The sequence below is a fragment of the Mastigoproctus giganteus genome, chromosome 5 (assembly GCF_048544385.1).
Source record: "Mastigoproctus giganteus isolate SK-2022 chromosome 5, ASM4854438v1, whole genome shotgun sequence".
Lineage (NCBI taxonomy): Eukaryota > Metazoa > Arthropoda > Arachnida > Uropygi > Thelyphonidae > Mastigoproctus > Mastigoproctus giganteus.
Genome location: NC_143579.1, coordinates 108,789,506 through 108,815,186, shown reverse-complemented (window position 1 = coordinate 108,815,186; position 25,681 = coordinate 108,789,506). Strand labels below are relative to the sequence as shown.

The 25,681-nt window shown below is 36.2% G+C and overlaps 1 protein-coding gene across 1 annotated transcript in view; it reads right to left on the bottom strand.

Annotated features, from left to right (window-relative positions):
* Positions 1-25,681, bottom strand: part of LOC150085626 (P-selectin-like) — a 292,465-nt gene that overhangs the window by 123,340 nt on the left and 143,444 nt on the right. Inside the window, exons 11-12 of the mRNA XM_090374622.1 lie at positions 20,416-20,592; positions 5,544-5,723 (exon numbers count right to left, since the gene is read on the bottom strand). Of these exons, the coding sequence (XP_090230748.1) occupies positions 5,544-5,723; positions 20,416-20,592 (357 nt within the window). The remainder of the gene's footprint in view (positions 1-5,543; positions 5,724-20,415; positions 20,593-25,681) is intronic.

Sequence of the window (25,681 nt, the reverse complement as noted above, 5' to 3'; positions counted from 1 at the left end):
CTGACTGTATCAAAAATTTGACAGTAAGAGTAGCAACAGCAGGCAGTGACTACAATACTGTAAAATGGGTTGAATCTAAAGAGAGCCTGTGTAGTCAAAGGTAATGCTGAGAGCTTTAATTTTAAGAAAGGGGGGATTATAATGAAATAACATATTTCTTGGGCTTGATTAACTGGAAAGTCTACTGAAAGCTACTAGATACAAATAAGCTATGGAAAATACTCAAGGGATGTATTCCTGAAGACAGAAATATATTAGAACCACTTGTCAGTTTCCATAAACAGAAGATGCCAAAATGGATCAAAAGGGAGGCAAAGAGTTTAATTCAGCAAAATAAACAAGATGCAACAGTTACAGAAATAAAACTATTACAATTATAAAACAACGACATGATGGGGTAAGATTGGTGAAAGCTGATTATGAGAAAGCACTAGCAAAGAGAGCTAAGAATGAGGATAAAGAATTCTTCTCATAAATGAATACAGAGAAGACAGTTAATCAAATAGATCCCTTAATTAGTTGCAGTGGAAAGTCCACAGAAACTGCAGAAGAAATGGCAGATGAGTGCACAGTTACTTCTCAATGATATTTACAATTTAAAGAAAGACTTAAATCTCAGGGGAATGTTAAGGATTCAGATGCTGTAAAATATGGAGTCTAATGGGCTTCATTAGACTCCAGAAAGATCTCTTCCACCACCAAGGCTGGAGAAGTGCTAATATCTCCCCAAGTCACAAAGGTGATTCGAAAAAGGAGTTGGTAATTAGAGACCAGTGATTTTGATTTCTGTGGTAGGAAAGATCACACAGTATATGTTTTTAAGTATGTCATTCATCATCTTGACAAGAATCACATCTCACAAGAATCCCAGCACTGTTTTGTTAAGGTGAAGTCATGCCTGACCAAACTGGTAAATTGCTATGATATAGCCAGAGTAACGTTCAGAGTAATGATGCAAGTAACAATTTTGAAAGTATATAAATTATCCAGATTTTGGATGTATAATGCCAAAAGATATCATCCATATTTTAAATACCATTGATCATGGAAGGTTGCTATATAAACTGGAATCACTGGTAAGATTCTATACTGGATCGCAGGCTAGCTAAAAGATAAGAGACAGCAGAGGGTTGTCATAAATGGTCAGAGAGAGAACCAGGGGAACAAATGGGGTTCCTTAGGGCTTAGGTCCTTTCCACTTCTGATTTTCATAAATGATATTGATGAGGGCATCCAAGGGAAGTTGTCAAAGTTTGCTGATGACAAAGGTGGATAGAGTGTAATTAACAATTTTAGCCAGGCCAGAATGTTTCAAAAAGACGTTGTTCAATTGCATACATGGTCTGAAAAGTGGCAGCTAAAGTTTAATGCTTCTAAATGTAAGGTGATGCATTAGGGAAGCAGATATCCTGAAGTCATGTATAAGCTGGTGGGGGGGGGCTAAAATGAAAAAAAAAAAAAAAACATACTTAGATGCTACAATTCAACCTGACATAAAACCTTTTGTTCATGTAAACAGGCAGAAAGGAAGGCACAGTGTCTCCATGATTTATAAGTCCTTTGATAGCATTAGTAGTGGAAAATGATGGAAGAAAGGATACTTGTGTAGCAACAGCCAAAAAAAAAAAAATCCCATTTTCCCTATCCATCCCCTCCAATAGTCTGTCTAGTTCTTACTTGAATTTATTTAAGCTATCAATTTCCACAACAACAGATGAAGGTTTGTTCCAGCAATCAAACTAAAGACAAACTTCCACACATCTATTCTGCAACCATCCTTTCTCAATTTGAATTTGTCTCCTCATGTGTGTAGTCTGAGCAAGAAGAAGCATTCCATCAGCACTGAGCTTGCTCAATCTATTCAAAGCCTTGAACACCGTAATCAGATCACCTCACAGGTGCCTAGTCTCCAGATGTTGCAATTTGCAGAACTGAAGCCTTTCTTGGTAAGAGCATCCCTTTGTTCCCCTCACAAATCTCATTGCCTTTCCCTATATCCATTCCAGCAGTTCTATATCCTTCCTAAAATGAGACCTCCAGCCCTTTATACAATACTCTAGATTGACCTAATCGTGGCCTTGTATAAAAGGATAATCAGACCTGTCTACAGTACACAAGATGTAGCCTGACCATTGCCTTATATGATAGGACAGTCACCTCCTTATCCCCTAGCAATATTCCTGTATATTATTAACAAAACCCAATGAGTCATCCTTGCAGCCATTCTGCACTGCTCAGAGAACTTCATATCTGACTGCACAATTATTTTCCCCAGATCTTTTTTCATTTTCCACTAGTATGGTACCACACTCAGGGTAGTGGAAAATGAAATCAGGGTGTGTTACTCTGGGACTACTGCTACCCATATGCAGTACTTTGCATTTGTCAATGTTAAACTTCAATTGCCATTTGCCTAATTTTAGTAGGGAGAAGGCAACATTTTATGTCTATACAAGGTGTTATAGATCCTGTATATAAGAGAAATTGGAGAGTGTCCAAGCATACTTGTATTTTTATATATATATATATATATATATATATATATATATATATATTTATTTATATATATATAGATAGATATAACCCGAGATTTTACACACGACCTGAAGAATTTCTATTCTCTGATTTTAGTGAAATTTGAAATGGCTCAACCAATCATTTAAAAGACCCAAATATAAAATATAAAATTTTATTAAATTCATTCACTGTGAGTAGAGTAATTACATGCAGATGGACAGATGGCCATGCTGAAGACAATATGAACTTTATGCATTTGTGAATACATCTAAAGAGGAAAATTACTTTGAAAGATACTCCTTGCTTGGAAAAAAAATTACAATTTGATAACTTTAGTTTTCTCACTATTACAGGATTTTCAAAAAAGAATCACTGTGCATTTTAAGAACGACAATTTATTCTTAAGCATAAACATACCGTATTTTAATTTTATATTCCTATATATCAGCACTTTTATTTTAAAGCCAATACTTCTATTACCACCTTCGTCTTTTATATAAATAATATATAATAATATATCACAAATATTTTGTAAAGTGTGGCTTGGTAAAACCTTTTGGTACTTTCAATTACCCTAGATGAGACACTTTCAAGAGTAACTGACATAGGTTTTTGTTGGTCAGTGGGCATTTGAAATGAAGGCAAGTGGAGTTCATACTAATTAGACTGGCCATGGATTACTCACAGATCAACTGGTAACAGTATGTCATTAATACACTCACCATCACTGGTAAGGAATGTTTACAAATTTATTTAGGCTATCCAATGCAATCCCACCATCATGAATCACTTAGCAAGGCAATAAAATTGCTAAACTAAGAATTGATATTTTTAGAATTAAAAAAAAAAAAAAAAAGTGTGGTAATAGAGCTATAATACATTTATTTCAAAAAAAGAAAAAACTGTACAGATAACTTTGACCATTAGCCCACAAGGACTTTCCACATCCACAAATATAAAATATCTATAAACCTCACTTACAAAACTAAAACATTATTATGTGAATAGGGAACACGATACAAATCTGAAACCACTTCCAGGTAATAGAAGAAATCTTCAAATTTTTATTCACCAACCAGAAAAGTGCACTCTGCACTAGATGAAAACATAATCACAAAACTGTAATGTGGCAGAATTTACCAACCCCGAGAAGTGCAGTGCATACTTTGGTTCAGTGGGCTGTAATCCACTTGCTGTTATGCATAAGTTTTTAACACGGTTTAAAAAAGAAACCAATTAGTAGACCCACAGTTATGCAGTGGTAAATAGAAAATTCAAGGCACACATATTTCAGCAATCATCTTGGTAGAGGTGGTGGTGGAACAAAAGTTGGGAGAGCACAGTGGAGCTGGTTCAAGGAAGTTTTACACATAGTCCAAGGAAATCCATACAATGATGCAATTGAAGGAAATCCATGGAACATGCCAGTCATGAATTCAACAGAGCATAATATTATATTACCATCTAAGGATGAAACAAGTTACAGCTCATATAGAAGCCATTGAGTGTCAACATTTTGCAATTATGTTGCTATCTACCAATGCATGCACACTTCCTGATTGGGGAATAAATGCTTGAAGATATCCTCTATCACTCGTAAGCGGTTTCATATTTATATCATGTACCCTATTCAAGTAATTATGTTTTACTTTGTAAAGGAGGTTTGTGAACACCACTTGTACATTCCCTATTTCTGTAATCAATAAAAATGCTATGCGATGCTTGCCATTACTTTAATAACTGCATTAGTAATGATTTAGTAATATCCAGTTTTTTTACCAAAGGACAATGACAATTTTCCTGTACTACTTTCACTTGACAATAACTAATGGTGATCACATAAGTAGCTGCTTATGAACATTGTTTGTGTATGCAGATTTTCCCTCGGAATATTAGTCAAAATTTTCTAAGGCATTGATTATTACATTTAAGAAATGAAATTACTTGCTGTTTCTCACATGGTTATATATAGAAATTTGAAAAGGAAGGAGTTTTTACCCATTAAAGGGAGGAGATGTACCTTATTAATTAAAAATATTCTATGTGAGCAAAACAATGAATATGGACTGAAATGCGAGTGATGTAATTATCCATAATTAAAATGCCAAAATGAAATGCTCTAAACAAAACTATTTTATATTATAAAAGTTAATTATGTGTTTACTAGAAGGTGTGTTATTTATTAAAAGTTAATTAATTGAAACACATACATATAATGATAAAAAAAAGATCCCTCTGAGTATGACTTCATACTATTAGCCAGAAGCAAGCAAAGAGTATAGCACTACTCGATAAAAATACAGCAACACTATTTTCATGAATAAATAAACTCATTCTTGAAATTTTTCTGACATTTGCTTACTCCTATTAATAAACATTAAGTTCAAGATGCTCTAAAAGTAATGCCTCAAATTTTTTATTTTAGTCATCTTTGAATAATCACCAATATGAATCCACGGTGAAAGTCTCATCTTGCCTATGCAGACATTTCTATAGGCTATTTTGCAAATGCTTGCTTCACTGATCTTCAGTCAGAGAGTGCCAATTCTCTAGCAGTTATACATCTGTCTGCCATAATGGTGTTGGTCGGCTTTTCAATATTAGCACTACATGTAAATCTGTATAGCTGTCGTAGTGATGAGGAGAGTCATACAAATTAACATGTGTCTTCAGCAGACATTATCTGTTTGGCTCAGCATTGAAAGCTGTGATTGATGGCAGCATCCATATACACCCATTGCTTATTGCATTCAGTGTCTGTGCTTCTCATACAACAAGATTTGAATAACAGCATGCTGTTTCTGACAGGCATTTATGGCGGCAGCAGCAGCAGCCACGTTTTATAACTGCTACAACAATACAACCTATGGAAAAACTATATCATTGGCACAATAACAGCCAAAAAGGGTGCACTTATACAGTGTACTACAGAAATACAACTTTGTATAAACAAATTGTGAGGAATTACTTTAGGCACTGAAGAAATATTTAAATGTATTACTTTTATATAACTTCTATCTACTTACAGAGACACTCAGGCTCCCTTCCTGACCAGTACCCTTCCTTCATGCATATGCGGGTATCACTACCTACTAGAGTATAATTTTGATCACACTGATATTTTAAAGTAGAATTGTGAGTGGTGCCACTATCTGATAAAATAACTTGGCCATTTTTTATTGATGGTAATGGACCGCAGTCAATATCTGAAGAAAAACAGAAATTATATATTTATAGATAATATAAAAATAAGCTTAAAACTGATTAGGTATTGATTTGTAAATTGTATACAGTGTATATATTAATTTCTTTTACCAAATTTGCATCTCATTGTCTTTTTCCCATGTCATAAAATATTTATATGAATTGTTTGAGGAGAAAAAAAAATCCATCATCCTTAGACTACCTAAAGTGATCAGATATAAATCAGATAAATATGTTGTATTTATTATAAATATAACAAATATCTCCCTTTGTGTGTGTGTCATTTGGGAAAGATTAGAGATACCATCAGTATGTAAATACTCAACTCTTTAGAGCCTAAAAGGGGTTTAAGGCTGAAAGCCTCACCACGGGAAATTTATGAGATAAAGTTAGTGCAAAGCATCAATTTAATTCATAGTAAATCACCGAAGTAGGTGAAATGGCAACTTAAAATAAGAAACGCTTCCACAGTAGAGAAGACTAATGTTACTTATTCTCGGTGGATACCACCACCCAGTAGTTGATGGTGGTATCCACCAGTAATATATAGGATATCACTATCCAATGGTGGTATCCTATATATCAGTGTTATTTATTCTTGCCTATCCTATATATCAGTGTTACCTATATATTAGTGTTACTTATTCTTGGCAAAACCACCACCACCACCCACCATTGGGTGGTTGTGGCCGTGGCAATACCACCACCCAATGGTGGGTGGTGGTGGTATTGCCAAGAATAAGTAACATTAGTCTTCTCTACTAGGAAAGTTCTGCTTATTCAAAATAGTGCACTAACAGGCAGCATGTTGTGAAGGCATTCATTTGAGATGTAACAAAAATTATGCCATTTCATCTACTTTGATGATTTACTACAAACTAAAATGATACTTTGAACTAACTTGTTCCCTCTTTTAGAGAATTAAACACTTAAATTAGGCTACTGCACAAATGTCTAGATGCTCAAATTTACAGAAAATCAGTCTTTCTGGTAAAAATAATCTTTTTGTGCCTCCCACTAATCTTGATATATCCTTTCTAAAATGAAGTTTCAAACCTCTTTGCATATTCAAGGTATGACCTCACCATTGCTTTTTATGATGTGATAATCACCTCTATTCCTGCTGGCAAAGGTCCTATATATCACTGAAAGAATTCTCATCTGAGAATGGGTAACCCCAAGATCTGCTTTCACGGCCTTGCTGCACACCCCTGGGTTTTTTCATAATTAACTACCTTGGGCTTGCTGCTCCCCAAATATAAGATATTTGCAATAAATAAATTCAGTAAATATCAATTGCCACTTTTCAACCCATCTGACTAGTTTATCTCAATCTTGTTGAAGTAGCATAACCTGATTAATGTCATTAACAACCCTACTCACCTTTATCATCAGCAAAATTTAAATTCCTACATCAATACATTAATTAAAATTAAAAACAGTAGGGAAGCCAACACTAAACACTGTGGTACATCGCCTGTATCATTAGTCCAGGAAAAGCAGTGGCCATTTATAACACTTTATCTCCTGCCACTTTACTATCACTTTATCCATAGTATAGTAACTTGCCCCCAGTGCTACACTGCTCCAGTTTATACAACAATCATTCATGTGGAACAGTCAAAGGCTTTATTGAAATTGAAGTATATGATGTAAACATTACTCTCAGAGTCCAGTTCCTCATGACAACTTCATAGTCACTAATAAGACGAGTCAGGCATGATCTCTCTGTAAGGCAATCACAGCATGAATTTATTATAATTCCACTCCTATCAAGATGACCTTGTATTACTTTTTCACTATTGACTGCATTATTATATGCATATTTATCTCCACTAACCTGCAGATCTGTAATTCCTCACATCTTTTTAATAACCTTTTTTGTCAATGGAGAGAGAGAGAGAGAGAGAGATTTTGTATCTCTAATCTGTAGGGATTCCCTCAATCCAAGAACACTCATTATTATAGCTACAGGTTTGACTTGTTTTTTTTTTTTTTTTTTTTGTTGCTTCTCTTAAGTTACAAGAAGTAGCAAAAAAATCATTTAACTACAAATTTGAATGAACGTGGAGATTCCTTGGAAATAAAACACCATTACAGGATATAGGAAGAATATCCTATAACTCTGGAAATCAAATTGTTCTTTAACCAATGAAATAAGACAATTCAGAAATAATTTCAGTTTCCAACACAGTGGGTTCACACACAAGAATATGTAATAAGTGAATACTTAAGGGTGAATCTGAAAATTCCAGATTAAAAAAATTATCATATATATACTGAGTGGCCAGTTTGTTAAGTACGCTCCATCCCTCCACCAGAGACAGTCCCACATTTTTCTACTAAGCTATATACAAGGGGTGATAATTTAATTTGGACTGGTGCAGTTCAGGAACGAGACTATAAGTGTGAAGATGTAGACTTCTGGAGTTGCTGCAAACAGATAAATTTTCTTAAAAAATTTTATTGCATTTCGATTATTTAACTAATGTGAGTTTTACAAATAGATTAAATAGGCTTAGTAGCATCCTTTAGCTTATTTTACAAATTTAACTAGTGATTTTGTAAGTTACAGCTCACTACTCATACCACTATTGTATTGGTGTTTTGGCAGGAATATCATATCATGTAACTAGTAGTGCAGAAGAATAGTAGGGTTTTAATGTAATAAATAAGTATTTTGAAGGTTTTAATTATTTTTTGGACATATATCTTTTGTATTTAGCTATGGATATAACTAATTTAACATTGTGATTGTTACAGTATAGCGTATATCTCAAACTTGATAGCTAAGTTATAACGTAAAACCATATAGTGGAATATGTATCACTGTGTTAGCTTAATTGTATAGTCAAGTATAGTATAGTCAATTAATCAATTAAATTTATTAACCTTATTAATTTTCGTTGTTAATTAATTACGTCATATTTAAATGGAAATCATGCCCCATACTAGAGCAGCAAACCAATGTGCACAAAGAAACAGGAGTACTGTGGCTCGGGGGAGAACCAAAGGGGGCAATTCTCAAATGCATCACAGCCTAAAAAAATGTGCAACTTGTGAACTGTTTGTGGATCATTCTGGAACAGGACATGATCTAGTCAAGGAGAATGTCTTTATGTGTGTGCTAGGTGCAGAGAGTGTGAAGAAATTAGGCAGCAACTCAGCATTCTGATGGTATCTATAAGAGTTTGAAGAGTACAGTAGATGCCCTCAAAGGAATTAAAATGGAGGACTTATCAAGCTCTCAGCTTCCTAACTCAATATCAGAGCTTACTTTTTTGCATCAGGAAACACTGTGGCAATCTTCAGGGCAGAATGTACTGGGCCCACAGGAGCTAGTTATTGTTGGTGACTCTATTATCAGGGAGATGGAAATATATTGTGCAAAAACGATAGGTAGAATAAGACCAGGGGGCAAAAGTTGATGATGTTGTAGAGCAGATATCATCTTTTAAGGGGACAAAAGGTGATGTTGTGAACGTTGCACGAATGACATTAAGAGTAAGAAATCTATGAACTTACTTAACAAGTACAGTACAATGTGGCACCTCCATAGCCAGGTGGGCAGGAGCAGCAGTGCATAGCACACGCTTCTTGATTAGATCGGGGTTCGAGCCCATGACCACCAAATACGGAGGATCCGGAAAGGTCAAGGAATGATCACCGCATATCCCCAGAGCAACATGGCCTTAGTTGCTAATGCTCCTAAAAACCAAAAATAACAAATAACAGTACAATTTTGAAAAAAAGTCACGAGTTAGGGTTAAATTTGAAAGTGTCTGCAATTCTGACCAGACACGATAGGAGAGAGTATATGATGAAAGCCTTGTCAATCAGTTCAGCCCTGGAGAGACTGTGCAAGGCTCATGGGATAGAATTTTTTTCAGAGTGGTCTGTGCTTGTTAACAGGAGAGACTGTTTCTACAGGAATGGGATACACTTAAATAGACATGGTGCAAGAATATTTGCTGATGCTATCGAGGAAGAGTTAGGTGGGTCAGAAAACTGCTAGATTGGAGGGATTCAAGACTAATATATTAACAGTAGCCCCAGGCAGAGGTTACAGTGATTCTTGCACTGCTTCTATTGGAATGAGCAGCAGCCTAGAGAGCAAGTTGCTGGGGATTTCAAGAACTGCTGGGAGTCAGCATGGAACAAGTAAATACATGTGCTGCGTTAGGGTAACTAAGAGTAAGAACTTTTTTTTTTTTTTTTTTTTTGATTTGGTAGTTGTTGGCGCATCGGCTTCTGTGGCCATATTGCACCTCCCAAGGTTTTTGCAGTACTTTGATCCAAGCCCGAGGCGGGAATCGAACCCGCGACCTTGGGGTTGCCGGGCAGGTACTTTACCCACTCGGCTAGCCCGGTCGGCTAAGAGTAAGAACAGATGCATGTAAACTTGCATGTACACCAATGCTAGGAGTATAGTACAGGCAACCCCTGTATAACATGGTTTTGCTCTAACACGATTGATAAATTGCGGAAATCCTCACATAACACAGTTTCGCTCTAATACAGTTACAGAATTTTGGCAAACCTCACATAACACGGTATTTTTGAGCACTTGTGTGGAGAAAACTCTACTATTATTATGTTGGATGCAATTTTTCAACATTTCCATTTTTTTTGTGAATCCCCACTGTTGACTCACTAGTTATCATGCAAGAAAAATTATTGGGAAATCCCCGTGTTAGATTCTGTGCTATTGATCTCTTGCTTATTTGAGGCCATAAGGAAAAAAAAAATTGTGACTTCACAGCGTTACTAAACTTTCTGCTTAAGAACAGTATTAGAATAATTTCTTTGTGAATTAAATTCCAGTCCTAAATTATGCCTAAGCAACTTAGGCATAATTTGGGTATCTGCTGATTTATTAAAAGAATGGTTTCTAAATTGTTTTGTGCCAGCTGTGGAAAAATCTAGTAAAAGTTTTATTACTATTGGATAACACTCCAGGCCATCTAAAAGATTTAAGTCATCGAAAATGTTGAAGTACTGTTCCTACCAACAAATACAACTTGTTTAATTCAGCCATTAAATCAAGGCATTATATTTACTGTTAAAGCTCATTGCATCAGAAAATTTAAAATGGATTTTGGAAAAAATTGATTCCAAATCAATTGAAGTGATGGAGGCATGGAAACATTTCTCAATTGTGGACTGTATCGGAATCATAATTTTATTGCTCAACGAAATAAAACCAACAACATTAAAACCGTATTGGAAAAATGTATGGCCAGAGTCAGTTCATTCAGGAAATATTGTCGAACCAGCAGAAAATGGAATCGGTGCAATAGTAAATATTGCAAAGTCAGTAGGAGGGGGAAGGTTTGATTATATGACTACTAAAGACATTCAAGAATTACTGGTAGAAAGAGGATGGCGAAGCAGATTTGGTGTAAATGGCATCGGAGGTAAACCAAATCAAGTGAGGATGATAGCGCATATTAAAATTCTGAAGTTCCAAATTTTACATCAAAAAGCATACAGGAAGGCATAAACTTAACCGAGCAATTAGAATCTTATTTTTTGAATGCAGATCCTTCGACTGAAAGGAGCACAAAATTCAAAAGGGAGCTTCAAACGTGCTTAGCTCCATACCACAAATTTTCAAAGATCCATCAAGCAAAAGCAAACAAACCCAGATTACTGATTTTTTAAAGAGAGCAGAAGATACACAAAATCTAGATGCTGCAGAAGAAAGTTCAGAAGGTGAAGATATTCTGCAACAGAGAAAACATTCTTGTTTGATTAGCAGTGGTGACGAGGTAGAAAATTAAATGAACGAACATTATGTATCACAGTTTGTAAGACATTTGTTCAGTTATTACTATTTTTAATAAAAATTAAGTTTCCCATAGTTATAAAATGATGTATTTTTGTTAGCTTTTGGAATGTAACCCCCCCCCCCCCCCGTTTTGTACTGGTTCTTAGTCCCGTATAACACGGTTTCGCAATACAAAAGATTTTGTAGGAACCTAACTATCGTGTTATACGGGGGTTACCTGTAAATAAATTTGATGAATTTGAGGTGCTAGTGAAGACATCAAAGGCAGATATTGTTGGGATATCAGAGACATGGTGTCACACAAAGATAAGGAATTCAGAATTGGAATTGGGGGAGTACAATGTGTGCAAAAAGGATAGACAGGATAGAAGGGGAGGAGGGGTGATGCTGTTAGTTATGAAGCACATAAAATCTAAGGAAGTGCAGCCAGTTGACATGGATGGACATGGATGGATGGATGGTTGACATGGTGCAGTGTAGAGTCAGTTTGGTGTGACATAAGCACTGAGAAAGCAAAGTTGAGAGTAGGAGTGCTTTATAGGCCTAATGAATCTGATGAGTACAATGAACAACTGTACAGAGAAATAGAGTGGGCCAGTAAATCAGATTATCTTATAATGGGAGATTTTAACTTCCCAGATATAGACTGGAACTTGTGGGTTGGTCATTTGCACACTAGCAAGATTTTGTGGATTTAGTGGATGATTGTTTCCTATAGCAGCATGTTCGAGAGGCAACCAGGAGTAATACTCTTTATCTGATTATCATCAATGATTATTCATGCATTAAGAATTTACAGATAAAGGAACCACCAGATGGCAATGATCACAGTGTACTAATGCGGGATTTACTCAAAGATGTAACTACCATCATGGTAAAGAGAAGGATTTTTGCTTTTGTAAAGGTGACCATAGTGGTCTTAGAGATTTTTTTTAAATTCTATACAGTGGAACCAAACTGATGATGTTACCAACAACAAATTCTAAATGGGAAGCATTCAAGGAATTAATCTTAGAAGTTACTAGCCTTTTCATGTCACTAACTAAGAAATACTGTTTAAGGTTCAGGCCCAAATGGATGTCAGATGAACTATGAGACTTGAGGCAGAAAAGAAATATGCATGGGATGCATACTGTGGATTTTAGTGTTTTGCACCAACCTTGCGTAGATTGTGTGGTTCTTGATAAGGAAGCATATAGAAATAAAGCGTTAAATTTATTGGAAGATCGGATAACTTATAAAGTTATTCAGAAAAGTCCACTTCTTAGTTTGGAACGACAAGTGAACAGAATGGTACAGGGTTGGCTTAAGTCTAACAAAATTTCTAAGGAACAATATTGGATGCTGCATGCTACAGGTAGCCAAATGCCAAGATTTTATGGCTTGCCCAAAATTCATAAAACAGATGTGCCACTTAGACCCATAGTCTCATTTATAGGCAGTCCAACCTATGCACTTTCTGGTTTCTTAGCCAAATTATTATCTCCACTAGTGGGACTTTCCGAATACAGTATTAAAGATAGTAAAGACTTTGTGCATTTTATTAGAAGCCAACGCATAGAAGAGAATGAAATCATGATATCTTTCGACGTGAAATCGCTAAAAAATTATCTACGCAAGGTTGGTGCAAAACACTAAAATCCACAGTATGAATATACCCAACCTCAGAGGCCTATTTGAAGCATGGGATGCATATAAATTATCAGGAGGCACAGAAGCCTATGGTACATATAAGTACCATAGGCTTCTGTGTATATGATGTGTACATATAAGTACATATCAAGTCACAAAGGAGGTTAGGCAAGTGAAGGCAGATTATGAGAAATCTTTGGCAAAGGATGCAAATAAAAACAGCAAAGACCGCTTTACTTATGTAAGCTCTAGAAGGAAAGGGATGAATCAGATTGGTCTGCTTGATATCAATGGTTTGACTGTAGATGTTCCTGCTCAAAAAACTGCAAAGTGAATGAGTATTTTGCATCTACATTCATACAAGAGGAATTCTATAGGGAAGTGGAGAACAAAAACTTATTGAACTCTAACAGGGAGCTAAATGATTTTGTAATAACTGAGAGCAAAGTAGAGGAGAAATTGTTGAAGTTAAATATAAGAAAGCCTGCCTGGGGTGGATGGGATCTATCCAGTTATAAGGAGACCTCAAAGGAAGTAAGCAAATTCTTAGCCATAATTATGAGAGCATTGATGGACTTAAGGGAAGTCCTTGTGGACTGGAGATGTGCAAATGTATCTCCAATTCACAGAGGGGGATCAAAGAGTGACAAGAATAATTACAGACCTGTTAGTTTAGCTTCTGTTCCGGGAAAAATTGAGTCACTGGTTAAAGAAGCATTGCAGGATCATCTAGACAATATTGCAGTAAGAATTCAGACTCAGCATGGGTTTGTTAAAGGGAAGCCTTGTCTGGCCAATTTGATTGAATACTATGATATATGGTTACAAAGGAACTGGATGCAAAATATAATTTTGATATCATATACTTGGATTTCAGGAAAGCTTTTGATACTGTTGCAAATGAAAGACTACTGTACAAATTGGAGCATTATGGCATTAAGGGCATGTTGCTACAATAGATAAAAGGATGGTTGAGTGGGAGAAGTCAGAGAGTGGTAATCAATGGACACTGCTTTTCGTGGACTAATGTTCTTAGTGAAGTCCCCAAGAGTTCGGTGTTGGGCCCATTGTTGTTTTGTATATTGTATTTATCAATGATGAATGTATATGAGGCTTAATATCAAAGTTTGCAGATGATACAAAGGTTGGCAGGTTTGTTAATGACAGTATGCTACTGCAACAGGATCTGGAAAGGTTGGGCAGATGGGCTGAGAAGTGGCAACTAAAGTTTAACATTGACAAATGCAAAGTACTGCATATGGGTAGCAGTAACCCCAGAGAAATGTGCCAACTCTGTGGTGTTACACTCAGGGTAGTGAAAAATGAAAGAGACCTGAGGATAATTGTGCAGTCAGATATGCAGTTTTCTGGGTGGTGCAGACAGGCTGCAAGAGTAGCTCATGGTTGTTTGTTATTTGGTTTTTTTAGGAGCATTAGCAACTAAGGCCATATTGCTCCGGGGATATACAGTAGTCATTCCCTGACCTTTCTGCATTCTCTGTATTTGGTGGTCATGGGTTCGAACCCTGGTCTAATCAAGAAGCATGTGCTATGCACTGCTGCTCCTGCCCACCTGGCTATGGAGGCACCGTGGCTCATGGGGTCTTGTCAATGATATATAGGAATTTTGTTAACAATGATAAGGAGGTGATTATCCCCTTGTATAAAGCAATGGTTAGGCCACACCTTGAGTATTGTGTACAGGTCTGGAAGCTTCATTTTAGGAAGGATGTAGAGCTGCTAGAACAAGTACAGTCAATCCACATATAACACGGTATTTGTGATCCTAGAACCCCTTGTGTAATGAAAAATAAATAACAGGCCCTATGGGAAAAACAGGGTTAGGTGCTGACCACCCAAGATCGAACACACATTTGTAACCAAGACATTACCAAACACAATAAATAATTGTAATAAATTACTTAAGTACTGTATTTTTGTAATAATAAAATATGTATATATTTTTTTACAATCATTATGTAATAAAATATTGCTAATGCTTTTGTTTCTATCTTAAGCAAACATGTTCTTTGTTTGATCTTCTATCTAAACAGATGACAGAGGTTCCATCTCTATCAACTCTTTGTTTCGTGATCCAATGGATTTTGTTTTACAATCATTATGTAATAAAATATTGCTAATGCTTTTGTTTCTATCTTAAGCAAACATGTTCTTTGTTTGATCTTCTACCTAAACAGATGACAGAGGTTCCATCTCTATCAACTCTTTGTTTCGTGATCCAATGGATTTTGTTACATTTTGAGTTGTTCCTGCTATGAAAGTTGCTTTTATTTTCTCTGCAATCTTTCTCAGTGTTGCCTCATTTAAGCCTGTAGTACGCACAATATCACATGTTCTTTAATTTCGGTCAAAGCATTTCACAATTTCATATTTTTCCTCATCGATACTGCTTTTCTTTTTCGTTCTGAATCTGTAGTATCTTCACTAGGATGCTTCCTTTTCACACTTTTTTTCAAGGTTTTACTCATTTTTAGGGAATAAAGCACATTTACAGTATAAAGAAAACAAAAATTAGGAAGCACGTTTGATACATATAAACAAAGCAGCGTGCGTGTAACAACTGAATAAATAATGCAGTAAAGGCAGAAACACACTATATCACCTCACACTGGCTCACATTTTACTAAAGCCCATTTCTGAAGGTCACTACCATAAAACAATTTGCACTTTCCCATTTACTCGACATTCCTGCTAGTGGAATCTGTTAGAAAAGGGTAGTAAACTCGATCTAATTGCATTTGTGATAATACCTATAGCCGGAATGCTCTAGTTTTTTAAGTCATTAAGGTGAAATGTGTACCCCATCACTGAAATCTTCACTCATATAAAAAAACATAAATTTTCAGAATCTTCTCTTCATTCCTGTTGTGTTGTGTTCAGTTGAGGTGATTCCCGAGATTGACTGCAGTTTCTTGTAAACACAAAGGCGAATCATGCATGAGCTAATTCGGTCATGTTATTTACGACATCGTTCCCCTATTTATAAATCGTGTATGATCGAATTCATGTAGTGTAAACACATGTTATACGAAGAGTGACTGTACGGAGAAGGGCAACAAGACTGGTGAGGGGAACAAAGGGGTGCTCTTACGAAGAAAGGCTTAAGTTCCGAAAATTGCAGTGTCTGGAGACTAGGCACCTGCAAGGTGATCTGACTGAGGTGTACAAGGCCTTGAATGGATTCAGCAGGCTCAATGCTAATGGGATTCTTCCTCTTGCTCAGATTACACAACTGAGGGGGCATAAACTGAAATTGAGGAAAGACAGTTGTCGAATAGATGTGCAGAAATTTGCCTTTTGCCAGCAGGTAGTTGATTGCTGGAGCAAACTTCCATCTATCGTAGTGGAAGTTGATAGCTTAAATAAATTTAAGGAAGAAGTGGACAAACGTTTGGAGCGAATGGATGGATGAAATAGGAAGGGGTTTTTTTTTGGTTTTTTTTTTGGCCTATGCTGTATAAGTTTGCTTTCTTGCATCATATGCATCTACTAATAAAGTGGCAATTGAAATTTAACACTGACAAATGTAAGGTACTGTATACAGGTAGCAGTAATCCCAGATTAACATACCAACTGTTTGGTAGCACACCCAGGGTAGTAGAGAACAAAACAAAACTAGTTGTGGAGTTGGACAAAGTTGGACAGAGCAGTGCAGATGGGCTGCTAGTACAGCTCATGGGGTTTTGCCAATGATATACAGTTAGTCCTCGTATAACATGTGTTTGCACTACACAAATTCGATCAGACATTATTTATAAATAGGGAGAAAAATTTTGCATATAACACGAACGTAATTCACTTATGCACGATTCGCCTTTGTGTTTACAAGAAATGGTAGTCAAACGCGGCGGAATCACCCCAACTGAACACAACACAGTACGAATGAACAGAAAATTCTGAATATTTGTTTTATGATTTCGTGGAAGGGGAAACACATTTAACATAATAACATAAAAATCCACAGAATTCTAGCTATTGGTATTATCGCAAATAGTAGTAGTAGTAGTAATGGCATGTGATGCAAGAAAGCAAGTGTATGAGCTTATGCGGCATCAGCCAAAAAAAAAAAAAAAAAAATCACACCATTCCCTCCAAATGCCTGTCCAGTTCCTCCTTAAATTTATTCAACCTATCAACTTCCACAACGACAGATGGAAGTTTGTTCCAGCAATTAACCACCCGCTGGCTAAAGGAAAATTTCCGCACATCTATTCTACATCTGTCCTTTCTTAATTTGAATTTATGCCCCCTTAGGTTCGTAATCTGAAGAAGTGGAAGGATCCCATCAGAATTCTGCATGCTCAACCCATTCAAGGCAGTATACACCTCAATCAGATCACCGCGCAGGTGTCTAGTCTCCAGCCACTGCAATTTCAGAACTTAAGTCTCTCTTGGTAAGAGGATCTCTTCATTCCCCTCACCAATCTTGTTGCCCTTCTCTGTACACACTCAAGTAAATCTACATTCTTCCTAAAAAGAGGCCTCCAGACCTGTACGCAGTACTTAAGGCGTGGCCTGACCATTGCCTTATACAGAGGGACAATCACCTCCTTCTCCCTGCTAGCAAAATTCTTATATATCATTGACAAAACCGCATGACCTACCCTGGCAGCCTGTCTGCATTGCTCAGAAAACTTCATATCTGACTGCACAATTACTCCCAGGTCTTTTTCATTTTCTACCACCTTAAGTGTAGTACCACACAGTTGGTACGTTTCTCTGGGGTTACTTCTCCCCATATGCAGTACTTTGCATTTGTCAAGGTTAAACTTCAGTTGCCATTTCTTAGCCCATCTGCCCAAATTATCTAGATCCTGTTGCAGTAGCACACTTCCATTACTGTCATTAACAACCCTGCCAACCTTTGTATCATCTGCAAACTTCAACATTAAACTGATATACCTTCATCAATATCATTGATAAATATACAAAACAACAGTGGACCCAACACCGAACCCTGTGGGACTCCACTAATAACATTAGTCCACGAAGAGCAGCAGCCATTGATTACCACCCTCTGTCTTCTCCCAATTAACCATCCTTTTATCCATTGTAGCAACTTACCCTTAATATCATTCTGCTCCAATTTGTACAATAGTCTTCCATGCGCAACAGTGTCAAAAGCTTTCCTGAAATCCAAATATATATCAAAATTATTTTGAAATTTGAAATGGGTTTGTTAAGGGAAAGACAAGACTTCCCCTTCACAAACCCATGATGTGTCTAAATTATTGCTGCAGTCTTGTCTAGATGATCCTGTAATGCATCTTTAACCAGTGACTCCATTATTTTACCCAGAACAGAAGTTAAACTAACTGGTCTGTAATTACTCGTGTCACCCTTCGATCCCCCTTTGTGAATTGGGGATACATTTGCACATCTCCAGTCCGTGGGAACCTTCCCTGAGTCCAATGATGCTCTCATAATTATGGCTAAGGGTTTGCTTAGTTGTAAAAGTCAATCAAATGTAATTAGATTGACTTTTACTACCCGTTTATAACAGACTCCACTAGCAGGAACCACCAATAAACCGGAAACTGCAAAATGTTTTTATTGTTTTATGGTAGTGACCTTCAGAAATGTACTTTAGTAAAACGTAAGCATATAATATGTGAGAATAGTGTGTTTCCGCCTTTACTGCATTGTTTATTTAGTTTCTACACGGGCGCTGCGTCGTTTATTCAGTTGCTACTTGTTCGCTGTGCGTTTATGTATATCAAGCTTGCCTCCTCATTTTTGTTCATTTTATAATTGTGCTCTATTCTCAAAAAAATGAGTAAAATATTTGAAAAAGTGTGAAAAGGAAGCGTTCTGGTGAAAATACTTCAGAGAGAAAAAGAAAAGCAATATGATAGAAGAAAAATATGAAATTGTGAAACGCTTTGACCGGAATGAAAGAACATGCGATATTGTGCATGCTACAGGCCTAAATGAGGGAAAGCTGAGAACAATTAGAAAGAATGCAGAAAAAATAAAAGCAACTTTCATAGCAGGAACAACACAAAGTGTAACAAAATCAGTTAGATCAAGACACAAAAAACTGGAAGAGATGGAACGTCTTTTATCTGTTTGGATAGAAGATCAAACAAAGAAGAGATCAGGAACAAGTTTGCTTACAATAAAAGCAAAAGCATTGGCAATATTTGAAGACCTCAGAAATAAAGCTGAAAATCCTCAAGAAGTGCCTCCCTTTACTGCCAGTAGTGGCTGGTTCAATAATTTCTGGAAACGTCACACTTTCCATAATGTGAAATTATGAGGTGAAGCAGCAGCAAAGGCATTTCCGCCAATACTGAAAAAACTAATTGAGGAAGAGGGCTATACACTGGACCAAATTTTCAACTTTGATGAAACCGGACTGTATTGGAAAAAAATGCCATCACGAACATACATCTCAAGAGAGGAAGCATGAGCTCCAGGCTTCGTTATGTTAGGAGAAAATGCAAGTGGCGACTTGAAACTGAAGCCTGTTGTTGTTTATCATGCAGCCAATCCACGAGCATTAAAAGGGATTGCAAGGACTACCCTGGGTGTTTACTTTAGGAACAGCAGAAGAGGGTGGATGATAGGGCAGATCTTCACTGACCTTCTACTACATGTGTTTGAGGATGTGTTTCGAAGCTACTGCAAAAAGAAAAATTTGGATTTAAGATTTTAATTATTTTGGACAATGCACCAAGTCACCCTCCAATCCTTGCTGAACTGTCACCAAACATCAAAGAAAACACTAATAAATACATTAAAAATTTTTTTTAGTTCATTCAACAATAGAGAAGTTTGCTCCAGAATTAATCAAGGTTATAAGCAATAGATGTAAAAAAAATATCAGTCTGAAGGTAGAACACAATGGGGAAAATCCATTACAGATTAATCTAGTTACAATTTATGTTATCTAATTTTCAAATTTTTAATGGGTAGCATTTGATGCAAATATAATTCTTCCTCACCACCAATTTTCTAAATTGTGTTATGTTACGTCTGACAAAAAAAAAGTTGCTCAGAACTGTATGTAAAGATTGCAATCTAAACAAATCTAAAATCTGTAGGACTTCTGCTTAAATCTGAAGAGAATCATGGTTTATGGATTACACACATAAGGGTGCATGACAGGGAGGGGACTAAACAATGGCTTTTGTTTTAGTTCTAATCTAAATGCATATTCATAAATATAATCATACTCAAATTCATAATGCAACAATAATCTAAATAAACAAACTGTCAAGATAAAAAAGTAATAAGCTGATATTTACATTTACAAGAAGGAGCTAATCCAGTCCAGAAGCCATCTAAGCCACAAAGCCTTGTTTTTTCACCTATTATAATATGTCCAGGAGGGCAGCTATATGTGACAAACTGACCTAACTGGTAATTCTCACTAATAATAGTAGAATTCTCATTAATATCTGGACTTCCACATGTAGATGGTGCTGAAAAAGAATTTAAAATCACATGATTCAAGTCAGCATAAAGACAAAAAATTTTTCTTTATATTCTATTTGTAAAAGAATAAGAGAAGTTTATCTCAATATGATACGAAGACCACTTCCGTATGATACTCTCCAGAAATTAAAACGAAAACAATTAAAAAACCGAAATCTTACATTACAGTAAGAAATAATTAAAAATCAATCGAATACAGTCAAAAATCAATTTAGTGCAATTAAAAATTAAGTAAAAAAATTAATTTAATGAAAAATTGCAAAACGATTTTCCTTCCTGAAGCTGACAACGCTTTGACTGTATGTTGTGATCACAAGAATGAAAATTACCGAATTAATTATATAATTAATTATCGATTAATTATACAAAGCTTCCTATTAAGGCAATTTTTCACTTAATTAAACCCTTAGTTGAAGCCAACTAAGAGTTTAATTAATACAAACAAATTTTTGGTTTGCCAATGGGATTAAGCCTGAGTGGCTTAATATCGGAGATCTATCTCTCAACGATTGAGCATATACATTTGATGCTTTTTCTACCCTGTACCACATACTATGGGAGGTATTTAGATGATCTTCTAGTTATTACTGATAGTAGCACTATCAAAGACATTTTACAATCGTTTAATGATATTCATTCTAGACTCAAATTTACATTGGAAAGTGAGAATACGGATACTAAGTCATTAAATTTTCTAATTTCATACTTACTCGGGACTCGAATAAAATCCAATTTAACATCTATCATAAACCTACAAACACCGGTATGCTTCTGCATTGTAACAACTATCACCCGTTCACCTACAAAAGATTGATTATCTATAATCAATTTCTCAATGCTTATAAATATTCAACAACGGAATCTACTTTGGGCTCAGAAATACAAGTATTAACCAGCAGATTCTTAAACAGGGGTTATCCCCTTGCTTCAATGAACTGAATTAGAGTATCTTTTTTGTGAGATATAACAGAGGACTGGGTTTTAGAAGGACTGAAATCAACTACGTTATCTTAGCCCACTGGAGAATTACAGGTGCCTCCATAGCTAGGTGGGAAGGAGCAGCAGTGCGTAGCACATGCTTCTTGATTAGACCGGGGTTCGAGCCCGTCACCACCAAATACGAAGGATGCGGAAAGGTCAGGGAATGACCAGCGCATATTCCCCGAGCAATATGGCCTTAGTTGCTAATGCTCCTAAAAACCAAATAACAATAACAATAATAACAAATGGAGAATTACCTGGAGATCAGCATTTAAGGAATTAATAGTGGATATTCAAGAAATTGAAGCTGTGTGTTTGTGCAGGGCAAGGTTTCTCAAACTGAAAGGCGGAATGCAATGTGTTATCATCAGCAAAACCACGGATAGGATTTCCAGTCAAATGAAGAATGTCATTAATATACAAGAAGAAAAGGGGAAAACCAGCATTAGGGGAGAAGTTGTTACAGGTTGGCAACATCATCAGTTGATCCCACCGTATAGAATTTAAAAACTGACTGAGACCACTGTAGGATTCTTTACAAAAGCAAAAACCCTTCCCTTTACCCTTGATGGCAGTTACATCATTAAGTAAATCCCACATCAGTACTTTTTGATCACTGTCACCCAGTGGTTCCATTATCTGCAAATTCTTAATGCATGAATAATCACTTCGTATAATCAGATCAAGAGTATTAATCCCTTTGAGAGGTAACCAGAAGAAGTAATACGGTTGATCTGATTATCACAGTGATTTTTCATGCATTAAGAATTTACAAAGAAAGGAACCACTAGGTGGCAGTGATCACAGTGTACTGATATGGGATTTACTTAAAAGATGTAACTACCATCAGGGGTAAAGGGAAGGGATTTTGCTTTCGTAAAGGTGACTATGGTGGTCTCAGACAATTTTTAAATTCTATACTGTTGGACCAACAAACGTAGTTACCAACAGTAACAGGAATTAATCTTGGAAGATACTGGGCTTTTCATACCAACTAAGAAATACTGTTCGAGGTTTAGGCCTAAATGGATGTCAGATGAATTAATGAGCTTGTGGCAGAGAATAAAAATGCACGGGATGCATATAAATTATCATGTGGCACAGAAGCCTATGGCAGATATAATCTAGTCTGTAATCAAGTCACAAAAGAGGTTAGGCCGGCAAAGGCAGATTACGAAATATTAGGCAAAAGATGAAAAGAAAATCAGTAAAGAGTTCTTTACTTATGTAAACTGTAGAAGGAAAGGGATGAATCATATTGGTTCACTTAACATAGATAATTCGACTATTGATGATCCTGCTCAGGTAACTGATAAACTGAATGAGTATTTTGCATCTACATTCACACATGAGGAATTATTCAAGGAGGGGAATGCCGGAAGTTTACTAAACTCTAACAGGGAGCTAAGTGATTTTGTAATAACTGAGAGCTAAGTGGAGGAAAAATTGTCGAAGTTAAACATAAGGAAAGCACCTGGGATCTATCCAGTTATACTGAAGGAGGCAGTGAAGGAAGTAAGCAAACCCTTAGCCATAATTATGAGAGCATCCTTAGATTCAGGGGAGGTCAGTATGGACTGGAGATGTACAAATGTATTCCCAATTCACAAACAGGGTTCAAAGGGTGATGCAAATAATTATAAACCTGTTAGTTTAACTTCTGTTCCAGGAAAAATAATGGAGTCACTGGTTAAAGAAGTGATGCAAGATCAGCTAGACAAGACTGCAGTAATAGTTCAGACGCAGCATAGGTTTGTTAAGGGGAAGTCTTGTCTGACCAATTTGATTGGATCCTATGATGTGGTCACAAAGGAACTGGATGCAAAAAACAATTTGATATCATATACTTGGATTTCAGGAAAGCTTTTGATACTGTTGCACATGGAAGACTGCTGTACAAATTGGAATGGTACAGCATTAAAGACAAGTTGCTACAATAGGGACGACAGAGGATGATAATCCCCTAACCACCTTTACTTAATAGCTGAGTGATGGATTTGAAAGGAAAGGATTTGAAAATGGATTTGAAGATTTGAAATTACATAGGAAAGATTTGACGTAATGATCTGAATCAAATTGAAACAATGTTTTCCCATTTAGATATATGATCATATTTAGATATGGTCATATTTAGATAATTGTCAAATATGTTCTTTTTATTGTTACAATATTATTCATTATGCTGAAAGCTCGTTTTTTTTTTTTTTTTAACTGAAAAGGGAATTTCACTCAATTTTAAAGATAAACTGTCTTCAACATAATCATTAATTTTTACTTAAAAAAAAAATAAGAAATTTAAGTTAAGTTACGTGCATGTCTATTTACATATGCGCATGCGCATGTTCTATTTATGTATGCACCTGCACATGTCCATTTAGGCATGCACATTTTTTTTTTTTTTTTTTTTTTTATGAAAACCCCAAACACGAAAGGTATCAAAACCTATAGTACTTAATACTGTGCATGGGTTGAAGGAGAAGTATGGGGAGAGGGGGATACCGGAAACTTTGCTCTAGAGACTAAACATGGGTTTTACCACTTCAAGCCTCCAATAAACAAAGTGGTGGTATTTCACCGGTTGATGAAAGTCATCTACCACCTGCACATGTCTGTGTGCGCGTGCGCATGTCTATACGTATAATCTGTGCTCCTAGATATTGACTTCGTTAATATCTGGGAAATCATAGGGTGGAAAATCCCTGATAGAGCCCTCAGAAACCATCCAGTGCTCTGTTCTAACCTGCGGAAGCTCTCAACCTTCAAGCGGAACTTTCTGAACATCATCAGCCCGCTGAACTCCGCAAATATTGATTTGGATGTGTGGTCCAGAGATTCTGCATATATATATATATATATTTAAAATTTCTTTCAATTCCTCATCATCAATGATATCATTATTAACTTTATTTAATTTAAAATTATTCTGTTGCATTAATTAATAACCAATCCTTTAAGGATAAAACAATGCAGTTTAATAACTTGTCACAAGATAATTTTTTAAATGTGTTCTTATTTTCGATTTTGATTCCTTCAAAATCCTTCAAATTTCCTCTTCAACATGCTCTCAATTTTAACTTCATAATTTTCTTCAATATTTTTCAAATTAGCAATAGCATTGATAGTTCGAATAATTAATTTAACTGCTTTTGCAACTTTGTAAAGCTTCTGAAAGGTAAGAGAGCTCCTGCAGTATGTCGATCATTAGTGCTAAATCGTTAAGAAATTTCAGATTTAAAAGGTGGTTTAATAATCCTGAATATTTAACTTCTGATTAAGATGCATTTAGGGCTAAAGCCTCAAGCTGCGAGCAAATTTAGACTATGTATATATTAAGTGCAATAGCATCATTAATACACATTTAAGCCATTTCTGAATAAACAGAATATTTATAAGATGGCATCATTTTAAGTTATATCTCATATTGTGAATACCTTCACAATGAGTTGCCATGATATTGCACTACTTCGAATAAGTAACGCTTCACCTAATGCTCAGACAGATGCCACCACTCAGACGGCACAGTTTCAGAGCTATTTTGTATATGTGTGGGATAATAACTCGACTATCCACTTGTCCCTATTAGACTTAGAAAAGCAAAAAAGTAGAGGGAAAGTAATAGTAGGAGTGGAAGAGGAAAAGAAATGGTGTAGAAGAATGAAAGGGGCAGTAACTCCTTCAACTCCCACCACTCAAAAACTCCTCGAATAGGCAACACTTGCCCAGTGGGGAAGACTGTTGTTACCTATTCTTGGAAACTCCGGACATCATCAGGCTCCCCCTGGTGCCGTTTCAGGGCTATTTGGCCCTTCTTTGGTGAGTGGGTAGGTACCCAAGTGATGCAATGATGGCAAAACAGTTATGACGTATAACTCCACAATATGAGAGATGCCTGATGGTGTATGATGTATTTAGACTACGATGCATTTAGGGCTAAAGCCTCAAGCTGCAAGCTGTTTGTGTTTATTTGTTTGTTATTTGGTTTTAAGGAGCATTAGCAACTAAGGCCATATTGCTCCGGGATATGCGGCGGTCATTCCCTGACCTTTCCGCACCCTCCGTATTTGGTGGTGATGGGCTCGAACCCCGGTCTAATCA